A 21665-nucleotide genomic window follows, 5' to 3' on the forward strand; every position below is an offset into this window, starting at 1 on the left:
TATTTACTATAGTGTTTGGGTCAGACTAGTGCTTAAGAAGTGCAGTCCACGTGTTTACATCCCATCGTGTCATAAAACATGAAAAGTTAAAGCTCCTCGTTTGTTTGCATTATTGGCATTTGAGTTAAGATTTGACTTTTGTTGACACCACACCTTCGGTATACTCTTTTTATTAAGTTGTTCGAGAGAGTGTTTAAAAGCGCAAGTTAAAGTGTCAGTCAACTCGTATTCAAGCGTATTTTTTTTTCATTTGTCGTTAATTTGCTTTCATTTTATCATAGTTCTAAATCAAAGATTTGTCTTTAACAACAAATACGCTTCATTGCAATACAGACTCATTTATTGCTTGAAGAGGACTGAAAAAAAAAAGACAAAATTGTGTGTGTGTGGGGGGGGGGGGGTTAGGTGTGTGTGTGTGTCACAAATAGATCAGTTTTCAAAATTGTTCAGCCCTAGTGTGCTTGAGGTACACTGAAGAACAGTAAGACAATATCCGTATTTACACAACATATCAATCTGTCAAGGAACTGGGGAATAAAATACACTTGTTGTAACATTGTCATTTCCATAAATGGGGTAGTTTTCACAAACTAGCATTAAAATCCCGGCACCAAACATTGCTGATACAAAAGCTCCACATACAGCTTTTTCTCCCTGAATCTGGAAAAGCTTACCAGGCCCTAAATGAATCTTTTCTGAATCCTTTGGTTATTGTCAAAGATGTACAGCAGTAGCAGAATAACAAACAACAACATGCTAATCATTTGCTTATATGTACGCATTCACATTGAGAAAGACATCAACCGCAGGATGTGCTCGTGTCTTCTGTCTTTGGACGGTTTCTTTCCAATCCTCAAAATACACAGGCTGTGACATAAAAACAGAAATAATTCTAATTTTACCTTTGCCAAAGAATAAAGGGATTAGCTTTGTGCCAAAAGGACATGATTTCCTTAATTTCACACTGGCCAAACGCACAGATTTTACTGCGAAAATGTGAAGGAGGTGCACGTGTATCTGAAAAGGTAAACAGTGTGGTTCTTTGATTGGTAATTAATTGTAGTTTGGTGTTCTAACATCTGGACCCAGCCCAGCCGTGTCGTCATGATCAAATCTCCGAGGATTCCATCCTGTCTATCCACGGCAAACCAGAAGATGGACCGTCCTCTTGTTTTTCCACGTCGCTCTTCAGCGCTTGCTCTTCTCTTTCCAAAGTCTCGTCTCTACTCCCCTCTCGGACGGCTCTCAGCTGGCGCAGCTCCCTCTCCAGCTCTGTGTTGCGGCGGTACATCTCTAAATAGCTGGCCTGCAGCTCCTTCTGGTAGCGAATGACCTTGTCCTTCTGTGTCTGCCATGTCCGCCTCTCCTCCTCGAAAGCCGTGGCCTGGGCCTCGCTCTGGCGCCGCTCAAGTAGTAGCTCGGCGCGCAGACGCTCCTCGGTCAGGCCCGCGCACCCTCCTACCAGCAAAAAATGGTCACATGCTTCATCGGCGGGCTCGGGGAGATGTCTGCTGCCGACCTGCTTTCACTCAGTTTGTTGCACTCAAAATAACCCGCGAGGTTTATGATCACTCTTATGCTTCACAGACGCAACAATTTCATCAATTTAGATTTGGACTTGTCCCTAACACTTTGCTGAGTTGTTCTTGCTTAAGTTGGCAAGTTTAGGTTAAGTCTGAACACTCTTGTTTCTTTGTTGCGAAGAGTAGGAAAGCCAACTTTGACAATAGAAAAACCTTAAACAGTTTGGTGAATTGCCCAAATTAAAAATGAAATTTGTCGGCCTGCTTTTTTAAACTTATTTTTCAAATTTACAGCACCTCAAACTAAATAGGTGTGGCGTCGTCAAGTGGTAGAAAGTGGAATTACATCCACTATAACACCGTTTTGATCCCCCCCAAAAAAGTAAAGAAAACACTGAGCTAACCAGCAAATTTTCCCGTAACTTATCAACTCTACCGACAATGTCCCATACTGAATTTGGAGGCATTATTCAAGACGCCAAAAATGCTACCTGCTGCACTCTCGTCTCCTTTCCCATGGTCGCTGGTACTGTGAGAGGGTCTTCTGTGACACTGGGAGCTTTGCATGATGAGTTTCAGCGCCTCGACCTGGCTGTCCCTGTTGCACAACTCCAGTCGGGTCTCCCTGAGCTGCGTTTTCAGCTGGAAGATCTCGCTCAGCTTGTGGGTCACCTCGGCCTGAGAGTCTCGAAATTGTTGCTTGAGCAAGGAGATCTCGCCGGACTTCTGGCAAACCTTAGAGGAATGAAAGGCGTAAGTGAGGGCCAACAACAAACAATTCACTTGACTCCCCGTCAATGAGTGTTTCTCCCTGTCATAAAGTGCCGCCCACCTCCCACTGTGTCTCCTCCAGAGTGGGACTAATTGTCTTCTCCTTGGCTCCGCCCTCCTGGCTTCTTTTAAGATCCTCAAGCTCTTCTTGAAGTCGGCTCTTCTCCTGCTGGGCCTTGAAGAGCTGCAGCTGGAAACCACGCTGGGATCGCTGGGCGTGCTGGGAAACCTGTCGCAGCTTGGCAGCGTAGAGGCGCTTCAGTTCCTCCACCTCCTTCTCCCACAGACGCTGTTTGCCTTCAAACACCTACACGCAGGGAGTGCGTCAGGCGCAGGCCTCAAACAAGATGGAGGACACGGATGATGCCTGTATCCTGATGAGAAATTCACCTGAGCGATGGCACCCTCACTCTCGTCCAGGTTTCTTCTCATCTGCTTCAGCTCGTGCTCTTTCTCCACAAGCCTCTCCTCCAAATCCCGCACCTTCCAGGGGGCCATATTATGAATGTTGAGTAAGGTACTCTAGTAAAGAAAATCTAGCAAAATAACTGAAACACTTTTATGAACAAAACGAAACGAAAATGATTTTAAAAAAACAAAGTGAGTCTACGTCTTAAGTTTCGGGAAAAAAAAAGAACACGAAAATTTTACTTTGAAAGTTCATTTTAAATGTATTTATTGCCGTATTACAGTACGTCCGTACAGCAGAAGCAAAGTCAAACGGTCAACTGAGATTGTAGTTTGCTTTACTTGGTTACACAATACTTAGTAAACTTTTATAAGAAGATATAGGAATTAAGAAAAAAATAAAACATTAAAATAAAATCAAAACTAAGTACAGTGAAGAATCCAAAACAAACATAATGCTCGTGTGGACATGAACACATTTTCTGTACTTTTTGCACAACTTGCTGTTCATAAATGATTCATTCATATATACAATTTTATGTCTCATCTGCTTACATGCAGACAATTAACTCACACATTCATACCATTTTATTTAATTCTCATCTGCTTACATGCTGACAATTTACTCACGCATTCAAACAACCCTACTGACTAGTTTACTTCTCACACGTTTGCATAGTACGTAATAGGTCGAATTGACATACTCAGTGATAAATTGAATCGCACATCCTTCTTGTTATTATAAATCTCGTGTGATGTTATTGTCCCGTTGACCGCTACAAAACAGAATTGTCGTACGCACCACTTCTTCTACAGACATGGAGAGGGTCCAATCATAAGGAGGCGGAGCCTCCCCTTCGTATGGCACCGAGGGGCTGAGCGTTGCCATGCTGCGACACGCCATTTCCCCAATGGTCCCGCCTCCCAACCCAGGGGCTTTGGTGCGGTCCAGGGAGCCGATAGTGTTGATGTGGCCCATAGATGCGCTGGCAAGTCAAGTCAAATAACCTTTTCAAGCCGTGATTAAGAGACGCGAAGGCTAAGAAGAGACACGGACCTGATGGGAGCCTGGTTTGGACGAAAGGGGGGCCGATACGGCGGCAGACTGCTCATGGAGTTGTGGCCCGAGTCCGACAGGTTGTCATCGTCTTGGCTTGCCCCTCGCAGGGTGGGCTGAGCCTACGCAGCAGTTAAAATGAGGTGTAGGTGCAATGTCAGACAATGTCAATGTTGAAAAGTCACAAATCTGGAAATAGAGTTTCAGATTTAAGACTCCTTTGGGTCTCATCTTAACAAAGTTGTGGGTTCTATCTCACGGTATAAGGCAGGCCTGGCCAACCTGCGGCTCCTGAGCCGCCTGCGGCTCTTTGCCCGGTTCTTTTACGTTCATATCAACATTTGTGTTTGTGTGTTTTTTGTTTGTTTTTTGTGCGTGTTTGCTTCGCTTGAGTTCAATATGGTATTTTCATCAAACGCGCATCCAGTGAAATTCCACAAAGCAGGAGGGGCGAAGCCATTCCATTTATTTCCTGACTTGGAAACACAGCGAAGGTTTCACAGAAGAGACAGGGTACCTTGTGGTTACCGGAGGAGCCTCCGTGACGAGAGGGCGATGATGACGAAGATGAGCTGGAGACGGTTTGAGAGACATGGCCGTAGGCTCTGTGCAGCCCGTTCGAGATCCCGTGGTCCGCGTCTTCCGATTTGGAAGACGGATACAGGTTCTGCATGGAACTGAAGTTTTTGGGAGTGACAGGTTTGAAGGCAGATGACCTAAAGTGGCCCTGGTGGAAACACCAAGAGAACTCAGTTGCTACATTTGATTGCATGCAAGGAATTCAAGCACAGAATATCAGTCCATGACTGTGAACTGGATTGAACGGTTGGGTGATTGACTGCTGCGGGGGCGGAGAAGGATGCGTCCAGAGCGGTATAAATATGATCCATTTAGCACAACCTTGGCTTTATGCCAAGACAAAAAAAACAAACAAAAAAAACACCTACATTGGTTACTTGGAAGCTAATGTGTTCCTTGGTTGGTTCGACAGTAAAATAAGTCAATTGGCGTTCTATTCGCTACAATAATTTTGAATCAGATAATGCAATAAATTCAGTTTTATGGTCCATACCTTGCCCATTCTTTGCATAAAAGGAGAGTAAAAGGTGAGCCATGTATGTATTTGTTTTTTGTTATACGGCAGTGAACTTATTTTTAACCCTTGTATGGCTGTTAAGAATAAACATTTACCTTTTCATATTTCGCTCCACTTGGAAGCGAGTTCTTTGTCAAATCAATCTCGGTGCCATCTTTGTGGAAGACCTTGGCGTACAGGTTTTCTTCCTGATGCCTGCCAATCGAGGCTATGATGTCCTTCTTAGAGCCACTGCTCTGGTTGGCTTTGGGCTCTTTTCTGTTTGGAAACACAATGTATCTGTGGTGGAATGCGAAAACAGCCTGGGAATGCACCATGAAGGCCCCACCTGGTGATGTTGAGGTAGTTGAGGAGCTCCCTCTGAGTGAAGCCTTTCTTCAGGAGGCCATTGGACGCTTTGGGCCTCACCTGGGGAACGGCCTGGTTGGCTTTTGTAGGACACACGCCGGGCCTCTCCACCAGACTGCCAACACTTCCCATGTTGCAGCGGGGTGAAAAGAACGGCGCTGGGAACGAGCTTTGGAAGTTTTTACCAGGGCGAGGAAGCGTCTGGACCGAGGCTGCCATTGGTTACAAGGGAGGACAGGTGCTCTGTAAAGAGAGGAAAAAGCAAACTGCGTGAGATGAATGTGTCACTTTTAGTCTTGACATTTTAAATGCTACGTGCCCACTACGGTTTATTTTTCCTCCCTCGCTTTTCTCCACTCTAAATTTGACCCCAGCTGTCTCAGAAACCAAACGCACAAAAAGCCCAGCCACATCTCCCAACAGACAACAAGGCATGGAAAAATGACACTTTAGCAAAAACATCCTACAGCTATACGTACTCGCCGTCGTTTCAGAAGTGGTTTCGCGCGTCAGGCGCTCACGTCTGGCCGTCCCGGCAATGACTAACATGCGGCATATGAGGCTGATGTTTATCCGGAGGTCGGGCAGCATATGTCAAATCGCAAGCCTATTGCGTAACTCTGATCCAACTAGGTTACAACTGCAGAGCTCTGGATGAGGGAAAAATATCTTTTGCTGAGCCATACGGGCCATTCAATCTGGTACTTATTCAGCTTGCAAATGTCCTGCGTTTCACGAAAGTCACGTATCCAATGTACCATTGATAAAACGAATGCTACACAGCTACCGTTAAAATTTGTTCTGCTGCAGTAATTGGTACACAAACAGAAACCTTGGCTACTTGTAAATGTGTAACATTTAATCGACAACCAATCATCAAATTAATCGATTTCAATAACTGATTCATCGTTTCGAAAGCTTGTTTAATTAAAAATAAAATCCTTGGAATTTCACTCTTAAAATAAACAAACATGTAAAACAAAGAAAAAACTGTGGTCGACTTTTTTGCGAATTTTATGACAGGTTATTGTACAAACCAGTGAGTGTCTGAAACAATTTGCATTTGAGCATTTTCTGCACTGTTAATTTGAAATGTTGTTGTAATTTTATAGAATGGTGGAAAATAAAACATTATTTTAATCCAATTCATTAATTATATGATGAAATAATCTTTTATCAAATTATGCCCGAGATATTTGTTTTCCAAAGCAAACCTAAGAGGAGCAAAGTGGATTGGGTGACTGATTTATGGTGCACATTTTTATTCAACAACTGACTAACTACATGCAAGTGAGGAACAAAATGGAATTTGAGACATTCATAAATCATTAACTGCCTCTTTCCTTCATTAACCTTGCTCCCACCAACTGTGTTAAGATGACCTCATTAGAGTTGTCTTATTGATTTAACGAACCTCAGAAGTCATAAAACATTTGAAAGACCATTAATGCAGTTGTATTTCTTTAAAGATGATTATTTGTTCTTGGTGCACGATATATTTGCTATAGACCGGTCTCCGCCTATGGACAATTTGGGGAAAGATACAACATAAGAGATCAAATATATTGGCCAAAAAAAATCTGATGCTCTCATCTCAAGTTTGGTAAAATCATATAATGGACAGTATAATTTGGCATGACTCTAAACTGGAATATCTGATACTTGAGCTCCCTGCTGCCCACCTTCCAAACATTCTGAATATGTATGTGTGCATGTCTCACTGCTCACTTCATCATAAAGTGCTTCACACTGTTGGCAGATGGAACTATTATGCAAATTGCTCAAATAGTGAGAGAGAAGAGGAATGACAGGCAACTTCGGGCCACTTTGCTCAGGCCACTCAGTCAGGCTTAGACTACTGCAAAGCTGTGCATGTTTTTAGTCATGCGGCTACCATGCATGAAACCGACCTGTTACTTATAAGCCAATCGAACAAAAAATGAAATAAAGATGCTGTCAAATACAGTCACAGGCAATTCAAGAGAACAAATACAACAACAAATATTCTTCAATTATTTAACAAAAAACTCTCCAGCAAATTTTAAAAAAGTTCAAATGATCGACATGAGCTTTTTGATCACATGATCAGAATGAGACAACTGTAGTTATCGTTTTTAACTTTTAGTTTTTGCAAGCCTGGCCAAGGCCTGATGCTGACTGTTTTTTTAGTTAGAATATTACACAGGTTCTTTTGGAAAATAGCAAGCCCAAGAAAAAACCCCAACCTGATCAATGTCCGATAGGAAGCAGAGCTGCAGGGGTGAAAGTGACCTACTCAATCTTTGGTAAACTGAAGATAAGTTTGTTTTCCATCATTTGCTTTTAGTTTATTGGCCTGAACAAACCAGACGGAGACGTGGCAAAATTTACAGCAACAAGCTAGCCCTGACTAGTCAAGTGCGCCCCCCCTCCAAAAAAAACTTTGTTCTCCAGATATGCTCTTGCACACTACACATTGTGTATTTGCAAAAATGCATAGTATTGTGTTCTCTATGGTTTCCTCGATGGAAATGTTGATTCTCATCTTATAACCCACACAAATGCCACATCTACAACAACCACAAAGCCAACAAAACCTTCAGCTTTCAAGTGGAGGCTCTCAAGGACAAACTCCCTCCTAAAATAGCTGAGAGAAGTCTGACACTTGTGTGTGAAGAGAGGACATTTCAGACGCTCAGAGACACTTGGGTCAGTCAACAGCACCACGACTACACCAACAGTAGGAGGAAAATTCCAAAGATACTTCACAGAACACGGGTTTGGACTTGTCAGTTTATTTATTTTTTTGATGCACCGAATGCTCACTCCCACGGACGCTTCACTTCATGCGAGCGGGTCACTCAACACAACCTTGCAAAAAAAAAAAAAAAGACAAAACAGAAAAACCTCCATAGCTCCAGATCCTCAACCCCCACGGAAATCGCCTCCCATGCCTCATATCAAAGTTTGTTTACATTAATGGGGTAACTCTACATGTTTCATCTCAACGGTTCAACCTCCCACACAGAGCACACTTGGTTACATCACATGAGCTCAGTGAAGGCTGTACCTTGTGCTAAAACCAAATCTTCCACTGGCCTCACTTAATCTGTTCCCCAAACAACTGCATCTATCTATCTATCTATCTATCTATCTATCTATCTATCTATCTATCTATCTATCTATCTATCTATCTATCTATCTATCTATCTATCTATCTATCTATCTATCTATCTATCTATCTATCTATCTATCTAAAAATATGTACTATTTGAATTTAAAATATAAATATAGCTTCATGCTAAGAAAGCTGGTTGCAGAAGTAGTTCATCGTTTCACAAATCATTTGTAGAGTACAACTTTTGAATCCTACTATTTATTTAGTGCGGGGCGGGCGTCTACCTTGACTTATGGAGTTTATATAGAGCCTTATATCTTGCTGATCTTTATATCTTTTTTTCTTTTCTATTTAATGCATGGAATCTTCTTTGAGGGTAGGGTTAGGGTAATGGACATTGCTTGATTTGAAGTGGTTTCAAAACAATTCACTTACCCTTTCCTAGTTATAGACTACTTACTATATGTTAGGGGTCGTGGCTTTTTTTTTGCTCTTATAAAAACATAACTGTATTTGCCAGGTCCCTAAAATATCCTCAGCCTTATTTTGTGTCTGGTGTCTACACTTCGAATGCTCAATAGCAGCTTTTCTCTGCAGTGATGAACAAATACGACCCGCTTGACCCCTGCAGTGACTCAAGCAGACGCCATCAATGAAGACAGTGTGAGAGAGAACACTTGAGCTTTAACGCCACCACTCTTGACCACCACTGAGTCATGCCCCATGTCTCCCAGTAAGGCTGCTTCTCGTCCTCTGTGTTTTTCAACGATAGTGGACCTCTTGTGCGCCCAAAACAAGAATGACATTGGCTCGGCCACAGGCATCGCTTACCGCATTTCCATGTACGTGTGTAGCTTCTGCCGTGTCATATTTCACACAAAGGACATGACATACAAATTGCCCTCAGATGTAGAGATGGCATATTTCACAGTCCTTCTTTTTCTTAAATCTTCCATGAGTAGCCTCAGGGTTTGTTTTTATCTCCGATCTATAACAAATAACCAGCTAACAATTAGAGGCTGCAGCTGAGCAATCTTCGTCAGTCCTACCTGACAGTGACGTTTGCATGCAACACTCATTCACACAGTGAAGCACTCCTTGGCCTCACATAGAAAATGACTGCTCTCTTCTAGGGCTGCAGCACACTTCAGTGGGCCTCTTGTGCTGACAATAAGAACATGATCAAATAAGCAGATAGTTACACTTGCTTTACTTTCACATTGGTGTACAGTTGTTGATATTGCTTGAAGGCACTCAATGAGGTCAATTGTCGTTTTTTTAATGCTATATTTGGAAACTAAAATCTAGGATGTCTTGGCATTCCCATCAGCTACTTTGTGGCCAAAGCCTAATCCGAAGATTAATGTAACCTTAATTTAAGGAACCCAGAACAAACAGACCCGGGATTTTCTGCCAATGGACAGAAACAAAGTCTACTTAACACGTTTTTTTTTTAAGTAGCTGTTTACGTCTGCTAATTCCAAAATTGGTCACAACTGGCTGCAATTTGCCCAAGCACTGCTGCCTAATCTCCCTGTTTTTTATGCCAGTGGAAAAAAAAATCTCCCTATTTTTCACAACCCAAAATTGACAAGTATGTAATATTGATGTTAGCAGCCATGCCTCTAGCAGAAATGTATTTTCTCTCAGTAGCCAAACACATAATGACCCCTGCTCACTGTGCAATATTTGATTTTCTCAACAAAATTCAATTATTGGCTACCGTTATCATGGGGGTTATATGGGATTACCCCTGGTTGAACCGTGTCTGACTAGTGTTACGTAAGGCTGTTGGGTATAAAATGATGGCCTCCGGGGTCAGCATAGCAGGACAGGCACACGTATTAGCACTGTTCACCCGCAAGGATGAAGAAATTGCATTACGTCTGACTTTGGTGATGTTTGAAATGATGCGTGTTGATCCCCCTTTGGTTTATGTGCACATGAGTAAAATTGGATTTGGAGCATAAGGATAAGTGCCTGACCAGGTTGGCATCTGTTTGTTTTGCACATCCCTCCACACATACTAATGACATCATACTGTAAAATGGTCCTGAAATTGAAAATTGAATGAAAATGAAAAAAATACATTTTTCTTGATTTATGGCATTAGGGGGGGGGGGGTCAGTGTCTGTTAACCTCTGCGTAACAAAAACAACATTTTGCTTGATAACAGCTGACCACATCTTGATGCCACAAGACAATATATGTTCGCTCTCACGTTGTTAACAAGCAGCAGTTCAGAGAGAAGAACGTGAACCGAGAGAATTCCTCACATTTCTCCCAGGCTAATAATTAATGTAATTTGGTATAAACCAAACATAGCCATTGTAACTAAAGTGGAAGGTTATGTGTTGAGTCAGTTAAGAATGGCCTCAGAAATAGCAGACCCCACATGGGTAACCTAATAACAGACATCTAATCATTGCTCATTTACCAGATAATCAGAGCGTGTGTGTGTGTGTGTGTGTGCGTGTGTGTGTGTTGGGAGGGCAACGAGCCGATGAGACAGAAGCACAGGATAGCTAGCTTCTTATTAAACTAATTTGAGAGAGAGCGAGAGAGTGAAGACTATTCTTTCCCTTTTGTAAAGGTTCTTTGTTTCCTGGAGCGGTTCGCGTAGGAGAGTTACCCTTTTGTAATTATGGCAACACAAATCGTGCTCGGTTCCCACATCGTCCTACACCAGATCCAGGTCCGCTCAGTCTATAGCTGCAGTGAATGTGCATCCACATACACAGAAGGCCGGAGTGGACAGCAGTCACTGATGGTGACTCAGACATTATTATGCAAGGCAACACTTTTCAGATTGTTTTCACCAGTTTTATGTTTACCAAGGCACTAAATTATCAGCCCGCATATCAAGTTCGATTTTGGTGCTGACACATGCTGATCATCAGCATTTCTTTTAACTGATGTATGTTTGGCCATTTGCTTGTGCTGAGAAACAGCAAAGTGGAAACAGGTTCTTCACACTGTTTCTAATGACAACAGTACAGGGAGCTTCAGACTTGCACCATTATGGAAACACAAATGGGAGCATTGTTACGACCAAAGCAAGCTCATGACGCGCCGTGAGTCAAAAAGACATCTAGAAAGTCCAAGGACACAAATGGACCATCAGAGCAGTAATTATGCTCGAACACACACAAAAGAATATCAATAAAGGCATAATATCTCTGCATGGGTCGGAAAGTACAGACAATCCAAGGTGTGGTTCCACTTTGGAAATAATCAGCCATCACATGTTAATTACACGCCAAATCAATGCGGAGGCTGCACGATGTGACGTCATCTGCTCATAAGGAATGACTTGAAAAGTCAAAGTTTACTCATTCCAATTCAGCTCGACTACAAACAAGCATTCTCTGTGGCTAATTAGGCGAGTCGCACAGTGCATTCTCACTGTGCTCATCTCGGTGGCATGTCAATAAGTGTTTCCACAAGCAGGCATGCACATTCAGAGTTGAAGCCCTGAATGAAATAGTAGTAAGCAGAAATGACCGGCCCACTAAACAAAATAAAGCTATTGAATGCAAGTTTTGACATTTATGGATTAAATATAAAAATGGCTCGATTTTGGACAAATGTATTGGTAGAAATCAAATGTAAATAGATTTTTAAAAATGCATTAGAACATTTGTAAGGTTTCACCAAATCTAATTTTGCAAATAGATACTACATAACTAACTTACAAGGACTTCTTATCTTTGTTAAGTGAACATACTACATTTATATCAATTTGCAACTGTTCAATGTTGAGTCAGTTTGTCACAAACATTAAGTTAAACCGTCTGACCGCCACGTATGGAGTAGAGCCAACGTTTCGTCTATGCGCAGTGTAATACAGCGAAAAGCGTAAAATAAATTAAAACTCACTTTATCCGTTTGGCCAATTGTATCTGGGACTTATCCTGGATTCCGTTTGTCCTACTGACAACCAGGTCACAGCACTTCCCGTTTGTCAATCTGATGCGAGGGAGCGAGCTGCACAGTCCTCGACAATCGCCTGTAGGATGACTCCATGGTAGGAAACAGAAGCTGAGCTACTTTTAGGCTATACTCAAGGGCTGTGCAGATTCACACATTTTTTTAACATAACACCACGTTAACCTAATCTGTCTTTTATAGAGTGCCTGGTACTTTCCAGCTCTCCACCTGCTCATCTCTTTGTGCACTGCACAGTCTCTTAAGGGGCCCGTGTGGTCGGACTTGTTCTGCCTGTTCTCCCGCAGACAAAAGGCCTGCATGTGGATCCGCTTTGGAGGCGGACAGTCCAGCGCCAACATTGACACACATGGTGTCATTGGGGGGGAAAAAAACACACCAACACAACATGCATGTTTACTTTCTAATAAAGGATGTAAACAGAGCTGAGTGATGAGGGGAAAATACAAGAAGTGGTGAGCCCGCAATGGTCCGATTGTTAGATGGGCTACCGGCGGGGTTCGGCGCCATATCAGGTTTCACAAATCTAACCAGAAGGAAGAAAAGAGAGGACATTGTTCTCTAAATCTGCAGAGAAACTACTTTTCTATTTCCTCACTTTGAGTTGGCGTGGGTCAGTATTGCAAGGCTCATTGATCAAATGACTTCTTAAAGATGGCACCAATGGGTGGGCATGCAGGAATCTTATTTAATAAAGTAACAAGCCAAGACTGGCAGGCTATTAAAGACATTCCTGGGCTTGACTGTGCTGTTGTATATTGGCTTTAAGGTAAAAAAAAAAAAAAAGCAAACGTGACATGAAAAGACCCCTGCAATGATAAGCTGAAGCACTATCATTACCTCTGAGCCTCATACAGTCTTGCTTCCAGAGATTAACATCTATTGCGCTGACTTACAGCTACAGACAAGAATGTTTACAGAGACCCATAGATGGAGAAACTCAAGACGAGGCTATGTTGGAGCCTACTTAAAGTGTCTGTACCTGTTGGACCTGTCACTAAATGAGAGGACAGTCTGGATCAGGCTCATTTCCTCTGTCAAAGCTGCTCTGAACAATAACATTGCAGGAAGCACATACACCGTCTGGCATTTGAGAAGTAAATTAGCCTCGGTCAGGAACTCACTGGAGCCAAGCCCATTTGTCAGTCAAAGTAAGATAAAAAGTGGCAAATGTCAAATTGATATACGTAAAGTTGTCCCGTAATATAAAAATAGGGTGTGACTGTCAATTAATGCATTGATGCTGCAGTGATACCCTTGCCTGACTTTAGTCCAGTCAGTGTGAGTTCAGGTTCAAGTGATTGTACAATACTGAGAAAAAAACTGATAATGAACAAATTATTTTGTGACTCATGTAAATCCTGCAGCCCAGCGCACCAGCGAGAGGGAGGGCTGCACCGCTGTGAGAGTAGTCAACTCAGGTTCCTTTCATTCATTCACTCCCAGCCCAGTTAACATGGATTTTTGATGTCCATAGCCGTCAGTGGCACTGAATGATTAAAAGTTGCCCACTAGTTGCGTTCTCGAGTCTCAACCCATCGAAAGTAAGCCCACCTGCGCATTAAAGTGGGCAAGAAGAGTCTGCCCCCACCCCCGTTTGTTCATATCCCCATGGCTGTGTCGCCCACTGGGATGCTTTAAAAAATATAATGTAATGACTCATAGAGCTCTATTTTCATTTCTAGTGAAAAGCGCAGTCTAACTGTGCACTTGGGTGGAGCTGGTAGATGTGTGCATGTAGAAAGGGGGACTTGTGACGTTAAAGGCAGAACACAGTCAACTTGTTTCCCTGTTAAGGGAAGTGGCTCCCCTGATACCTTTTAAAATCAGCAAAAGCACAGTACTTGACAATGCAGAAACAGAAAAAGCCTATCGAAATGCGTACGTTGTGTCATTTATTAGAAACAGTTCGTGTGCCATTAGCCAAGACTAAGCAAAGATAAATGGCGAAGCCTGACCTAAAGCCGACCTCAACTAGCAAGTACACGCTGCAAGCTTGAGATAAACCCCGAATGAAATCAGCTGTGCTTTGCATTTGGTGCAATTCGCAGTGATAGGCTAAATGTGTCCCATCTTGTTTGGATTTTCTTCATACAATGTGTGAGCATCGCCGCTATTGAAGCACGTGTGTGCAAGTGCAGCTCGAATGGCGATAAAGCAAAACAATAGAAAGACGATAAGGCTGCATTGATGTAAACAATGGTGGCTTACTTGGGCGAAAACCACAACTGAGACAAACACAATAGTCCCTGGGTGAGGGGCATGCCACTGCAGCAAGACGTTTTCGTTGAAGTTGGTCACATTTGGGGACAAAGCACAGTGAGTGGTCTGTCCACTCTCCTGCACTAACAGACCCCCCCCATCCCATAAAACTTTTGTTTCATTGCTGTGTCTTGATATCTGCTTCACAGTTTTGGATTGATGGAAATGAACATTTGGGTCAGCTCAGTGTGCCAAACCCAAATGTGAATACTGCACCCTCGACGCTGACAGTTAAAATTAACGAAAAGGTTGAATGTATTTATGACTAGGAATTTTTATTTGTGAAACTCATAAATTGTATTTCATACAATAAGATGCAAATTATGTTGAGATGGACTTACCTGAATAAGTAAATCCCTCTAATCTTAATTCATTTTGTTGTCCAGTCTTCACTTTTGACAAAAAAAAAAAACTAGCACGAGTATAGTGTCAACATCCTTCTTCAGCTATAAGGAACCGCCTGCTATTTGGGGATAATGATTAACTTAGGTGTGTTCTGCAGCAAATAACTCAAGTGTCAAAGACCAACAACTAAAAAATAAAATTACGAAAAAAGTGATTAATAGTGATTATACACGTCTGGCAAGAAATTTAAATACCCCCACATGAGATTTGGATTTGCGAAACAAATGGTTAGCAGTTGGCACAGCAGTGTTACATCAGCTGCTGGTGTTTAAAATGCATACACACACACAAGCCCTTGAGCTGAATGAAGATCTGGCATCAGCTGTCTTGCAGAAAAAACAGAGGCACGAATGGTCAAAGTCGTTGCAGCGAGAGATAAAAAAAAATAAAAAAGTAAGTAGGCTAAGATGTCTAAGACTAAAACATGAAGTACTGTATGTAACATGACAGCCACTACAATCATTTCACACATTGCTCTAACTGCATGAATTTATTAGGCGAAAGCACAGCAGGACTGCAAATCCGCCCCAACGTGCAGTAAAAGTACCTATAACAACACGCTTGACTATACCACACACTCTCCAAAACAACATCCATTGTGCTTCTATTGTAGAGCTGAGCCTTCATTTGCGTCAGACCTTGAACACATAGTCACCTCGTTCAAAAGACCCTTCCTGCTATGCTTAAGAGCCCTCCCGGTCAGAGGTCACCTGTGGCCTCCGGTTTCCACGACGACAGCCTGGCAGTCCCCAACACATGCACACGGACGGACCACTTTTGTCCCTAAAAGAAACCCAAGCGTGTGCATTTATGTGCATTTGTGTGTGTGTGTGTGTGTGTGTGTGTGTGTGTGTGTGTGTGTGTGTGTGTGTGTGTGTGTGTGTGTGTGTGTGTGTGTGTGTGCGTGTGTGCGACCTCAACCCAAACAACCACAGCTGTGCACAGCAAACACGTAACAACAGTTACACCAATGATTCCCAACCACTATGGGAAAGTATTCAATTTCACTTGCTTGGTCAGGGAATCACTGACTACAGTCTTTTTTAGTTTTCCCTATTATAGTGACAGGTATATCCAATTAATTTCCTAAAAAGCTATTCTCACGAGGGCGTGCTACAGCAATCAAACAATATTAAATAATTTAACATTTGCCATCCACTATCATTATCATTTCAGTACGCATACTTTCCGGGACGTTTCTGACGGATGGCGTGCCATGGGATTTTTTTTTTTTTTTTTTTTAAAGTAAAATATGTGCCATCTCAATCACCCTTGGAAAATACTATTACACCGCAATAAGTCACACATCAAGTAGTCACATTACTCTGGAAGAGGTTTGGGACGAACAGATGAGTTGCCACATCTCTCTGCACAATGCATGCATGCACGCATTCAATTACGATCGTAACGTAGAAACAAGCAAGTTTGTCACTCACTGACCATATCCCGCACGCAGGACATGTCTTCTTCAGCGTGGCTCTGACCTCTCTATTTAGAGTCAAACAAGAGGATAGTTCCCCAAAATCGGCGCGGATCAGCCTGCTCGGCGCTTGCAGGAACGCAGAGTGACATGAAGGAGCGTTGTTTCCCTCTCAAACGTTTTGACAGAGCGGAACTGGGAGGAGAAAGTTGCTCTAAAGCGATGTGGGGTAAAAGAGGGAGGAGGCGTCATCTTGCGGTCACAATTGTAATTACGTCAGAAGTGGGTGATTAGTGTAATCCTGCATATTGTTCCAACAATATTATTTCAGTTATCAAACAATCATCCAAAAGTTAAAAAATGTTACAAAAACAGCAATATATGTCTAAATATCAGTTTAATAGAGCAAATGCGATGCACAATATTTTGCATACTCCATGTATTGCCACCATTTTTCTGCTGACATGTCCTCTTCAGACTATGTTGGATACAAAAGTGAAACGTGCTGTGTGGCAGTGCTTCATGGTTTTAAAGGTTTAGTTTTGGGAAGCACTTTGACTGTGGTGGACACTGATTTGGATCCTTGCAGGTTCTCAGCAGTGCAAGTGTATGCTCCTTGGTCCACATCCCTCACCTCATCCACCAACAGAATGGACTGGATCTGCTGTCTGGCTGCTCCCCCACCAACTGGATTGATGCTCTCAAGCGTGTACATAGGCCTCCCTATCTGCTCCCAGCACGGGTACAATGAAACAAGCATCATGTTAAGTTACAAAAGAAATATTGTATATGAGCCAGACTGTTACTTTAAGCTATTAAGTGTCACTCCCAATTGATGTTCACTGATTAAACTATCGGTGACGTCACGCTTTCTCATCCGAGTCGGCAAATTATAAATTGATTATTAGTATAAACAATACCCAATCGAATGAATTACGGCTCATTTGTGCACATCACTAATAGTGTCATAGTGTTTATAATATGTAGCATAGTGACCTTCTGTCCAGGGTACTCCCATGTGAGCTCTACTGCAACATTCCTCTCTCCGATCACAGTGCAGCTGACACGTAGATTGTCACCAGCAGACAGAGAGGTCGAATTGGCCTGGATGACTGGAGCGGGGGGAGCCATGGGGTCTAAAAAAAAGTTTGGAGAAAGGCATTTTAGAATGCGCCAATACACTGAGACATTTCTACTAAATGTACAAAGAAGATACAAAATTGCTTAAAAGTCAACAACATGTTATCGTTCCATTTAAATGTGAAGGACGTAGTAACCATGTTGGGATTCTGGCGTGCCCACAATGAGTCACTGCCCAGGAAAAACGTCAGCTGCGATTCTGTAAAATTGCATAATTGCAGTATCGGGCAGGGATATGGTGGCAGTTTTAAATGCATGTTATTTTTTTCCAGACACGTTGAAGGAATTCTGGAAAGCTTTCAAACCTTAATCAGAGGTTTACTATTGGGGAGTAGTATAGAAGAACTGTATGCGTTTACTTATTCTAAATAAGTTCTGTAAACACATTTTTGTTGATGAGAAATGGGCTTCCAGAAATTGAGATTAATTGAGGATTGAAGAATTAGTGAATGCTGAAATATAAAGACGGACAGAAAGTATAGCTAACCTATAATATAGGAATCTTGCTTTGACATAAATCCACCTCCTCTATAGGTGTGCAATTTGGCTTTTATTTAAGGCAAAATGAAAAACATACGCCAAAGAATAGGCTAAATTCTTGAAAATGTCACGACACACATTTTGGGAGATTTGCAAAAGCGTGACTTGCTTTTACACTTGTTTAACATTAAATTATTTAATTGTACCTTAAAACATTACCTGTAGAGCATCGTACGTATCTAAAAAATGATTTATGATACTGATACTGACTCGTCCCCGGTTGTTTTATTATGTGTATGTTACCATGGTTTCTGTTCGCCTCGCCCCTCCCCTCCTGTGTTACCTCACAATCAATGTAATCACAGTCACCTATCTCTTGTTACCTGTCGTGTATTTAAGTCCTGTCTGCTCTTCCCTCCCCTTTTCGGATCGTTGATGTCTTTTGTCTCACGTCTCTGTCGCTTAGTTCAGTTTCTGCTATCCAGTCTGTCGGTCAGTCCTGTTGGTTTTTTCCCTCAATAAACCCTGGTCCAAGCTGCATTTGGTCGCCCTGCATTTGGTCAATCCATGACAGAATGATCCGACGGCGGCAGCGGAAAGTCAGAGCCGCAATCGGCGGCATTTGGAAAGTTCGAAGATCAATATTTTAGAGAATGATTATTTGTTGTTGAAGTTTCTTCACTGTTCTGAATTTTTATCTCAAGTGTCATTTTAAGTGCTTTTTATGTATGACTTCAAAATGTTACGGATACTGTACTTTTGTGTGTGTGAGGGGGGCGGGAAAGGAATATTTTGGAAGCATGGCCTTCAAATATTGTCCTGGTATCACACCTAAACGGGTTGCTTTGTAACATGAAATTTGGTAGGCAAGTCTAACATCACCAATAAGTCTCAAAAGTTTGTTGACCACATCCCAGCCATTTGTAGCTATCCTCCTGTCTCCTTCTTAAAGCACTGGTCAGTCAAATACCACGTGAGTTGTGACTTTAGTAGCACTCACAGTTGACATAGATGAGCATGTACTTGGTAGAGCTCTGCCTCAGGCCCCCCAGACTGGCCACGCAGTACAAGGCACCAGCATGAGAGAGCCGCGGTCGATGGATGGTGAAACCCTTCTTCACGTTGAAGGAGATCTCCGTTCCATCCACTGTCACCTCCACTGGCGGGAACTCGCGGTGCAGCGTCACATTGGCCGCGGGTGATGTCACCTGGCATGGCAGGCGGGTTGGCCAGTTGGTTCTCAGCTGGATTACCTCGTAGTAATCAGACGATGGGACAAAAAGCTCCTGTGGATCTGTTCGGATCAGACAAGTAGCCTAAATGTTGGGTCATTATACATGTGGTAGTGAACTGATGGGTAGATTTTGTTTTTCACCAGGGAAGAAAACAAAGACTTTAGCAGCGTTGTCATGGCTCCTCCTGCAATCTGTGTCCTCACAGAACATGGGGAAGCATGTATACTCCCCTGTGTCTGCACCTGTGCTATTGACAAGTGTCAGAACACTGTAGCGCTCATGCTGAACAATCCTGTGATGGCCAAACAGACAATACAGTGAAAAGCTATTCTCTCCTTATTTTGAGCCAATCTTAACATCAGGGTTATTATAGTTAATGAATGCTAAGGAAAGAACAAACTAAAATTAAAAAATATTTCATTTGTAAATGATAGCTTAAAAAAAAAGGCAAACTGAAGCCATGTTATATTACTATCCTTATACAATATACATATCTAAAATGAATACTAAAAAAAGCTAAAGTGAAACAAAACATTTTGGAAAAATAAAAAAAGATCTATATAACAAATTAAAAACAAATTCCAAAACTATCACAACCCCGTATAATAACTTCAAGACAAACAAAGTGGTCTCTTTTGACTTATTGAGGCCTACCTGAGCCTGCCTTCATCCTCCTCTTCCAGGTACGATGGGAGGCCCCACTGCACGGGTTTTCCCCTGCACCTTAACTCCAGAGTGTGTCCAGCATGCACGCTTATTGTTTCTTCCACCTTGATGAACTTGCTTCTATGTATCACCTTTGGAGGTCAGATACAAACCAGAGTTAGTCACTGGGAAAGAAATACAAAGTAGCTCACATCCAAAGAAGGAGTTCTACCTGCGTAAGTAAGTTCTGAGTCTGCGTTGGTGCTTTAACCTTTGGTTTAGTTTTTACAGCCAGAGGCCCTTTCTTTGCTGCTTTGGCCTGTTTGGGTTTTCCAGGCTTGACCTTCTTCCCTGAACTCCTCCTTTCCTCTTGAGCATCTTTATGACAACAAGCTAGATAGCAGATAGATCAGAACATGTCATAAAACATCTCATACAGTTGCTCAGTGATAACTATGATCTTGATCCATTATCTTAAGAGTTTCCGAAGTTAACATATACGTGGCATCAAAGAAGAGGGACTGAGGTAATCATCATTTCAAACAACCTTTTCCCAGAACATTATGACATACTTATGCAGTACCAGTATATAAAACGAAGTGAAGATTCAGTAAACAGGATTGCGCAAAACACAAGACAAGATCGAGTTCAAGAACATTTTATAGGTCATGGGCTGGCCAAAGAAGATTTCGCAACATTTTTGGGAGGATATAGATCTTGCAAAACCGCTCTCTAGTGGCTTAGATTCTATTTGGCTGACAGAGGTTTTTATGTTAGCCTAGGTTGCTTTGAGTCCCACTTTGCCCCTCTGTTGTATGGTGCTCCACAAGGTTCTATTTCAGGGTCCTTGCTTTTTTTCATTGTATTTGCTGCCCCTAACAAAACATAGTATTTCCTCCCACTGTTATGTGGATGACAGATCTATGTCACACTGAACAAAAGCAATGTGTTCTCCTTAAGACCGCTTTCTGTCCTGTCTAGAGAAAATCAATGTCAAATGATACTGGATTTCCTCAATTTCAATGAAAAAACAGAAGTTATGGCATTCGGCCCCAGTGGCCCTTGTACATTCCACCCTGAGGACTCTAGCGGAAGTTTACCCATGAAACTGTCAACCCCCAGAATCATAATTGTACCGCAGTGAACAGGGAAGAAGCCCACCCACAAACAAATAGGCAATTTAACTGTTTTTATTTACACCACTTTGACCAACAGTTTGGCCTCCTTTCTAAAAAGTGAGATTCTTTTGAAAAACGGTCATTGATAAAACATCATCTAACGGTGGCCTGCGGCTTCCAAACAGTAGTGCACATTCATAGAACTGCTTAGGAATCTTAGGATCTGACTCACTTACCTAACTCGGAGATTATGACACAAATAAAGAGAGCGCTCAGCACCAGTCTCCACTTCGACCCAAACAAGTTGACCCAAGTCATGATGCTGGATTACCAAAGCCGGTTGATTGTTGTTAGCTCACACAGTTCGACGCAAAGCAAGTGAGAAGAAAGGAAGAACAAAGTTGAGAAGTCACGAGAGTAGGTGGGCAGAACTCGCAAAGTGAGTGGTCAGCTGCTTTCTTCCGCCTCCTGCGAGTGGCATTAGTACCCCAAATTCCTGCCGACTGGCTCAATGGAGGCTTTCAAGCTTGTCTGGACCAATGAGGGCGCAAAAGCAGAGGCCTCTCCATGTGGAATTACACAGGCTGTTTGCTTAGCTGCTGGAGTGGAAGTCTGTGAGCAGCATGAGACAACAACACAGTCCGGATGAGATCTGTGGAAAGCTTGTTAAAAGCATTTGGTGTGCTGTAAAAGTCACGCCTACTAATCTTAA

At 42.4% G+C, this 21665-nt stretch overlaps 2 protein-coding genes and 1 long non-coding RNA gene across 5 annotated transcripts; 1 reads left to right on the forward strand and 2 right to left on the reverse strand.

Moving 5' to 3' along the window:
* Positions 1–228: 228 nt before the first annotated feature.
* n4bp3 (NEDD4 binding protein 3) lies at positions 229–16510 on the reverse strand. Of its 3 annotated transcripts, none has more exons than XM_037262098.1 (10): positions 16352–16510; positions 5184–5446; positions 4951–5113; positions 4277–4486; positions 3760–3881; positions 3505–3688; positions 2685–2777; positions 2356–2601; positions 2015–2258; positions 229–1458 (listed from the first exon to the last, which is right to left on the reverse strand). In XM_037262098.1, exons 2-10 carry the CDS (start codon positions 5420–5422, stop codon positions 1109–1111), a joined length of 1851 nt encoding a protein of 616 aa, XP_037117993.1. In that variant the 5' UTR covers positions 5423–5446; positions 16352–16510; the 3' UTR covers positions 229–1108. The 3 variants fall into 3 exon arrangements, with proteins under 3 accessions (XP_037117993.1, XP_037117991.1, XP_037117992.1); XM_037262096.1 differs by having other exon boundaries at positions 16356–16509; XM_037262097.1 differs by lacking the exon at positions 16352–16510 and adding an exon at positions 12180–12477.
* On the forward strand, positions 10476–12612 carry LOC119129073. The gene is made up of 3 exons (XR_005099128.1): positions 10476–11428; positions 12245–12327; positions 12432–12612. It is a non-coding gene; the product is annotated as an uncharacterized LOC119129073 (long non-coding RNA).
* Positions 16511–16715: 205 nt separating the features above from the next.
* Positions 16716–21487, reverse strand: LOC119129362 (platelet-derived growth factor receptor-like protein). Its single transcript, XM_037262551.1, has 7 exons — positions 21190–21487; positions 20068–20228; positions 19845–19987; positions 19331–19482; positions 18956–19249; positions 17332–17471; positions 16716–17062 (listed from the first exon to the last, which is right to left on the reverse strand). Exons 1-7 carry the CDS (start codon positions 21269–21271, stop codon positions 16856–16858), a joined length of 1179 nt encoding a protein of 392 aa, XP_037118446.1. The 5' UTR covers positions 21272–21487; the 3' UTR covers positions 16716–16855.
* Between the last annotated feature and the right edge of the window lie 178 nt (positions 21488–21665).

The sequence above is a fragment of the Syngnathus acus genome, chromosome 10, assembly GCF_901709675.1.
Source record: "Syngnathus acus chromosome 10, fSynAcu1.2, whole genome shotgun sequence".
Classification (NCBI taxonomy): Eukaryota; Metazoa; Chordata; class Actinopteri; order Syngnathiformes; family Syngnathidae; genus Syngnathus; species Syngnathus acus.

Excerpts from the sequence above, each read along its gene's own strand:
- n4bp3 (XM_037262098.1), bottom strand. The coding sequence starts at position 5,422 with ATGGCAGCCTCGGTCCAGACGCTTCCTCGCCCTGGTAAAAACTTCCAA. Across the intron at positions 2,778-3,504 it reads CCATGTCTGTAGAAGAAGTG|GTGCGGGATTTGGAGGAGAG; the intron begins GTGCGTACGACA and ends GCCCCCTGGAAG. Across the intron at positions 1,459-2,014 it reads AGGAGACGAGAGTGCAGCAG|GAGGGTGCGCGGGCCTGACC; the intron begins GTAGCATTTTTG and ends TTTTGCTGGTAG.
- LOC119129362 (XM_037262551.1), bottom strand. The coding sequence starts at position 21,271 with ATGACTTGGGTCAACTTGTTTGGGTCGAAGTGGAGACTGGTGCTGAGC. Across the intron at positions 20,229-21,189 it reads TGTCATAATCTCCGAGTTAG|CTTGTTGTCATAAAGATGCT; the intron begins GTAAGTGAGTCA and ends TCTGCTATCTAG. Across the intron at positions 19,988-20,067 it reads CTCAGAACTTACTTACGCAG|GTGATACATAGAAGCAAGTT; the intron begins GTAGAACTCCTT and ends TGACCTCCAAAG.